This window comes from Chiloscyllium plagiosum, chromosome 39 (genome assembly GCF_004010195.1).
Source record: "Chiloscyllium plagiosum isolate BGI_BamShark_2017 chromosome 39, ASM401019v2, whole genome shotgun sequence".
NCBI lineage: Eukaryota > Metazoa > Chordata > Chondrichthyes > Orectolobiformes > Hemiscylliidae > Chiloscyllium > Chiloscyllium plagiosum.
The window spans coordinates 26,130,862-26,137,745 of record NC_057748.1 but is presented as its reverse complement, the minus strand read 5'-3'; the positions used below and the strand labels follow the sequence as shown (position 1 = coordinate 26,137,745).

The 6,884-nt window shown below is 52.7% G+C and overlaps 1 protein-coding gene across 3 annotated transcripts in view; it reads left to right on the top strand.

The window, feature by feature from the left end:
* LOC122542355 (UDP-glucuronosyltransferase 2C1-like) overlaps positions 1–5,769 on the top strand; it is a 17,101-nt gene extending 11,332 nt beyond the window's left edge. For all 3 annotated transcript variants that reach the window (XM_043680047.1, XM_043680046.1, XM_043680045.1), the window contains one exon: positions 3,671–5,769. In XM_043680047.1, the coding sequence (XP_043535982.1) occupies positions 3,679–5,301 (1,623 nt within the window). In that variant the 5' untranslated portion in view covers positions 3,671–3,678 and the 3' untranslated portion in view covers positions 5,302–5,769. The remainder of the gene's footprint in view (positions 1–3,670) is intronic.
* The last annotated feature ends 1,115 nt before the right edge of the window (positions 5,770–6,884 follow it).

Here is a 6,884-nt window from a genome sequence, read left to right as displayed (position 1 = left end):
CCTCTTAAATGTTGCAATTGTACCAGCCTCCACCACTTCCTCTGGCAGCTCATTCCATACACGTACCACCCTCTGGGTGAAAAAGTTGCCCCGTAGGTCTCTTTTATACCTTTCCTCTCTCACCCTAAACCTATGCCCCTCTAGTTCTGGACACTCCCACCCCAGGGAAAAGACTTTGCCTATTTACCCTAACCATGCCCCTTGTGATCTAATACACCTCTATAAGGTCACCCCTCAGTCTCCGACATTCCAGAGAAAACAGCCCCAGCCTGTTCAGCCTCTCCCTGTAGCTCAAACTCCCCAACCCCGGCAACATCCTTATAAATCTTTTCTGAACCCTTTCAAGTTTCACAACATCATTCCGACCAGAATGATATGATATTGCATCATACTGAATTGTATTGTATGGTATTGTGTTACAACTTGCATATAAATTGACTTAGTTTGAGAATAGAATTCTTTCATAACCTGATGATGTCCTGTAAAATGCTTGCATCAATTTGTTCAAGGCTGTTATTACACATTATGTCCCTTCACATTTCCAAAATTATTTTTCGAACTCCTTGGTGGTCCACATGATCTTCTCAAAGTCAACAATTGGGGATTTCCGATAATGCCAATTTTAAATTGAGATTTGGAAATTAACGAACAGAAACTGAATGTGGAGAACAGAACAGAAAGGGAAGGGGAGGCTAGGAGGACGCTCCATTCAGCACCTCCCCCAGCCCCTCCTCCCCCAGCCTGTTACACAGGAGCAGGAGTCCATTCAGCCCCTCCTCCTCCAGCCTGTTACACAGGAACAGGAGGCCATTCAGCCCCTCCTCCTCCAGCCTGTTACACAGGAACAGGAGGCCATTCAGCCCCACCTCCTCAGCCTGTTACACAGGAACAGGAGGCCATTCAGCCCCTCCTCCTCCAGCCTGTTACACAGGAACAGGAGGCCATTCAGCCCCCTCCTCCTCCAGTCTGTCACAGAGGAACAGGAGGCCATTCAGCCCCTCCTCCTCCAGTCTGTCACAGAGGAACAGGAGGCCATTCAGCTCCTCCTCCAGCCTGTTACACAGGAGCAGGAGGCCATTCAGCCCCTCCTCCTCCAGCCTGTTACACAGGACCAGGACTGAAAATGTGTTGCTGGAAAATCGCAGCAGGTCAGGCAGCATCCAAGGAATCGACGTTTCGGGCATAAGCCCTTCAGGAATGAGGAAAGTGTGTCCAGCAGGCTAAGATAAAAGGTAGGGAGGAGGGGCTCCCCCAAGTCCCTCCTCCCTACCTTTTATCTTAGCCTGCTGGACACACTTTCCTCATTCCTGAAGAAGGGCTTATGCCCGAAACGTCGATTCTCCTGTTCCTTGGATGCTGCCTGACCTGCTGCGCTTTTCCAGCAACACATTTTCAGCTCTGATCTCCAGCATCAGCAGTCCTCACTTTCTCCACACAGGACAGGAGGCCATTCAGGCCCTTTCTCAAGCTGATTGTACAGGTACAGGAGGAGGCCTTTCCCTCCTTTTCCCCAAACCTGTAACACAGTAACAGGAGGGGACCATTCAGAGTGATGCTGGGTGTGCAGTGCTGTCAATTGCTGTATTGGGCCTGCAGCCTCAGCAGTGTAAGGCACAGGTTAACTGCCTGCGGAGGCCCGGTTGTGAATTACAAGGACTGAGTGAGGCTGGATACTTTGATTGTTTCCATCAGACCTTCCCAGTGAATGGGAGCCTATTGAATGAGCTTGGAAGGTGACAGCGGTCACATCTCTGGAGTGACAGCGAGCTGCCGGTTTCAAGTCTAGATGATTCTTCCTGACCCCGACCTCCCCATTTTAACACTGCGTCCTGCTCACATGCCCACTTGTCTGTCCTCGGCATGGTGAAATACTCCAGCGAATCACAACTCAAACTGGAGAAGCAACATCACGTCTTCAGACTAGGCACTTTACAACTAGCTCTGATGAAGAGTCATCGAGACAGGAAACATTAGCTTACTCTCTCTCCATGGATGCTGTCTGACCCACTGTGATTCCTAACATGTTTTGTTTTCAGTATGGATTCCAGCACCTGCAGTAATTTGCTCCCATAAAAAGTTATAGCTGCCCTGTCAAAGAATTTCTGATCCAGAACAGTACACCAGAAGACAGTCACAGTGGATATCAAGTGAGCTAACACCAATATCCTGCTCAGTAAGATCCATTAAAAACAATGAAGAGCTACCCTGCAGGAATGTTATTGAATAAAGGAGAAAGTTTCATCATCTCAGCTCTGCAAAAGACAGAAACACACTCCCAGGATAGGTACACCACAAAATTAGATATGGATTACAGCCCCTCTACACTGATCCCATCAAACCCTCCCAGGACAAGGTCAGCACAGGATGAGACGCAGAAGAATGCTACCTCGACTATCTTGAAACTGAATGTCAAGCTCCCTCTACACTGTCACTTCAATCACGGCGAGGAGAGGGTTGGCACAGGGTTAAATACAGAGTAAAGCCCCTTCTACACTGTCACGTCAATCACGGCGAGGAGAGGTTTGGCACGGGGTTAGATACAGAGTAAAGCTCCCTCTACACTGTCACGTCAATCACGGCAAGGAGAGGGTTGGCACGGGGTTAGATACAGAGTAAAGCTCTCTCTACACTGTCCCCCCATCAAACACTCCCAGGACAGGGACAGCACGGGGTTAGATACAGAGTAAAGCTACCTCTACACTGTCCCCCATCAAACACTCCCAGGGACAGGGAGCGCACGGGGTTAGATACAGAGTAAAGCTCCCTCTGCACTGTTCCCCCATCAAACACTCTCAGGGACAGGGACAGGGACAGCACAGGGTTAGATAAAGAGTAAAGCAACCTCTGCACTGTCCCCCCATCAAACACTCTCAGGGACAGGGACAGCATGGGGTTAGACTCAGAGTAAAGCTCCCTCTACACTGCTCCCCCCATCAAACACTCCCAGGGATAGGGACAGCACGGGGTTAGCTACAGAGTAAAGCCCCCTCTACACTGTTCCCCCATCAAACACTCCCAGGGACAGGGACAGCACGGAGTTAGATACAGAGTAAAGCTCCCTCTGCACTGTCGCCCCATCAATCACTCTCAGGGACAGGGACAGCACAGGGTTAAATACAGAGTAATGCTCCCTCTACACTGTCCCCTCATCAAACACTCCCAGGGACAGGGACAGCACAGTGTTAGATACAGAGTAAAGTCCCCCCTACACTGTCCCCCCATCAAACACTCCCAGGGACATGGACAGCATGGGGTTAGATACAGAGTAAAGAAAGCTCCCTCTGCACTGTCGCCCCATCAATCACTCTCAGGGACAGGGACAGCACAGGGTTAAAGACAGAGTAAAGCTCCCTCTACACTGTCCCCTCATCAAACACTCCCAGGGACAGGGACAGCACAGGGTTAGATACAGAGTAAAGCTCCCTCTACACTATCCCCATCAGGACAGTGTTTACTGTCCCAGTAAACATTCCCAGAACCCAGACAATACTGGTTTAGATACAGAGTAAAGTTCCAGTAAACAGTCCCAGGACTGGGATATCATGCTGTCCCTTTATCATGATCTTGAGTTCATCCTTGAGTATGAACCTGATCCCCAGGTTTGTGCCCGAATCTCTCAGCCAATTGGATGGTGTGCTGTCATGATGGTTTTGTTTTTAATGGCCTACAGGGGTTTGGATGTCACCAGCAATGGCCCGTGGCAGCTGGGAGAGCTGGGGAAGTTGGCTGAAGATTGCAGCGGTGATGGTATTGCTGTCTCCACCGGCCTGCTGCTCCAACATCCTGGTGGTGCCAGTGGACGGCAGCCACTGGCTCAACATGCGAGTGCTGCTGGAGGAGTTGCATGCCCGGGGACACAACATCAGTGTGCTGCGCTCGTCCTCCAGCCTGTACATCGCCGAGGAGCCCTCACTCTACCACTGCTTCACCATGTCCCTGAATGGCAAGATGGGCATCATAGAGGACCAAGAGATGTTGTCGCAGTTCCTGATGGACTCACTGGAGATCCTGCGTGGGGGACTGAGCCTGACTGCCTTTGTGCGCAACACCCAGATCACCCGCAAGATGCTGTGGGAGACTCACCACAAGCAGCAGGAGTTCATCCAGCTCCTGTTTGAGGACGGCGCGCTGATGGAGAAGCTGCAAGGAGCTGGGTTTGCCCTGGTGCTGACCGATCCCTTCTTCCCGGCCGGCGTGATGCTGGCCCACCACTTGCAGCTGCCTCTGGTCTGCCACACCCGCTGGCTGTCCTTTGGTGATAGCCACTATTTGATCGCGCCATCGCCCACCTCCTACGTGCCTGTGGTGGGCTCGCGCTACACCGCCAACATGTCCTTCCTGCAGCGGCTGGCCAACGCCTTGCACTACATCATCACTTTCAAGCTGGGCAGCGCCATGATACACCCCAGTTACGATGAGCTGTGCCACCGGTTCCTGGGGCCGGGCACCGACATCGAGACCCTGACGCAGCGCGCCGACCTGTGGCTGATGAAGGTGGACTTTGTCTTTGAGTTCCCGCGGCCCACCGTGCCCAACATAGTCTACATCGGGGGACTCCAGTGCCGACCAGCCCGGCCGCTGCCGCCAGACCTGGAGGAGTTCGCTCGGGGCTCTGGTGAGCACGGCGTGGTCTTCATGTCCCTGGGCAGCCTCGTGACACAGATCCCCGCTGAGCTGGCAGAAACCATCGCTGAGGCTTTCGCCCAGCTGCCCCAGAGGGTGATCTGGAAGTACCAGGGTGACAGGCCGGCAAACCTGGGCAACAACACCCTCCTGGTGCGCTGGGCGCCGCAGAACGACATCCTCGGGGACCCCCGGACCCGGGCCTTCATCTCCCACGGCGGCACCAACGGTATCTACGAGGCTATCTACCACGGGGTGCCGGTGCTGGGCCTGCCCCTGATGTTCGACCAGTACGACAACCTGGTGCGGCTGGACAGCCGGGGTGCCGCCCTGACCCTGGACGTGAGTCGCCTGGACTCCCAGCAGCTGCTGGAAGGCCTGAGGAAGGTCCTGAGTCAGCCCTCTTACCGGGAGGCCATGGCCCGGCTCTCGGCTATGCACCGCGACCAGCCGCAGACCCCGTTGCAACGTGCTGCCTTCTGGGTGGAGTTTGTCTTGAGGCACGGCGGAGCTGCCCACCTGCGGCCCGCCTCCTTCAGCCTGTCCTGGTACGCCTACTACAGCCTGGACGTGGCACTGTGCTTGGGCATGGTTGTGGCGTTCCTCACCGGGCTCGCCCTCCTGGCCATCAGGAGGCTTTACCAAGCCCTGAGGAGGGTGAAGGAGAAACAATCCTAACACAGGGCTTCGCTCGGTCAGTAGGCAGGGTGTCGGGGAGTGGGGTGGGTGGTGGGTGTTAGATTCTGGTCTAACTGCTACCTTTCTCTTCACCTGCAAGCATTCCTTTCTCCTGCAGGGTGGGTCAGCTATTTGACTGCGGTCGGCATCGCCATCAACCTCCAATTCCATTTCCCTGGGGCTTTGAGAAGTTGACATCCGGTGGGTTTGGGACAGGAGGGGAGCAACTCTCAGATGCTAATGCACCCACCATCATGAGAGTCCAGAATGATTCCCAGTGTAGGTACTGGGGCGGAAGGGTGGGGGGGGGGTGGGCAGCTATGTGCTTCATTAACTATTCCTGGGACATGGGCATCACCTATCGGCCTTGCTGTTATACTATTAATCCAGGGACACAGGGAATGTTCTGGGCACCCTCCATGCCTGATGGTGGAACAAGAGTTCAATAAAAAAAACAATCTCGAACTAAGCCTCTAACGATATCCAAGGAACTGTTGTTGATTGGAGGAAATCTCCATCAGGTTCACAAATGTGCTCAAGGGAAAGAAATCTGCCATCCTTACCTGGTCTGAGCGTACACAGGACTCCAGGCCAGAGTGATGCGGTCAATTGTTAAGTGCCTTTTGGTTAATTAGGGAAGGAGAACAAGATGCTAGATACGTAACAAAAACCTGGACAGCTGTTGAGGCTTTCATGGAGGAGTTGGACAGGGACAGTGCAAAGGGAGATATAGTTTATGTTCAAAGGAGTAGAGCGATCTCTTATACCCCGTGCTGTCCCTGGGAGAGTTTAATAGGGGACAGTGTAGAGGGAGCTTTACTCTGTATCTAACACTGTGCTGTCCCTGGGAGAGTTTAATAGGGGACAGTGTAGAGGGAGCTTTACTCTGTATCTAACCCCGTGCTGTCCCTGTCCCTGGGAGTGTTTGATGGGGGGGGTCAGTGTAGAAAGAGCTTCACTCGGTCTCTAACGTTGTGTTCTCCTTGTCATGGGAGTGTTTGATGGATGACAGTGCAAAAGGAGCTTTACTCTGTACCTAACTATGTGCTGTCCCCGTTCCCGGGAGTGTTTGATGGAGGGAAAATGTAGGGGGAGCTTTAATCTACATCTAACCCAATGGTGTTCCCTGTCCTGGAAGTGGTTGATGGGGGTCAGTGTAGGGGGTGCTTTACTCTAACTAACCCCAGTGTTTGGGGGACACATACTGGCCACTTCAACATCACTTTGAGGATTAGTTCAGTGGCTTTCTGAACGATGATTATACTCCGAGGTTAACAATAACATTACCAACACATTCGACCTCAAAGATCACCCAGCAGACAGCAATCAAACTCACGATATGCATTATGCATCGAGATCACAAAACTACACCCAACAGAAAGAGATGCTTCACGTCCTCCTACCTCTACTAGCTCTCTGAGGAGGCTCTCCCCTGAATTTCAAATTCCCTCTCGGTTCTGTTCTCATAGCTTCACCTCTGTCTGTACAGAAGGACATGCATTTTTAAAACTGTTCTCATTTTTATAGACACAGACACCCGTCCGTCACCGTGTGGGGGAATCACAGACACAGACCCCCGTCCT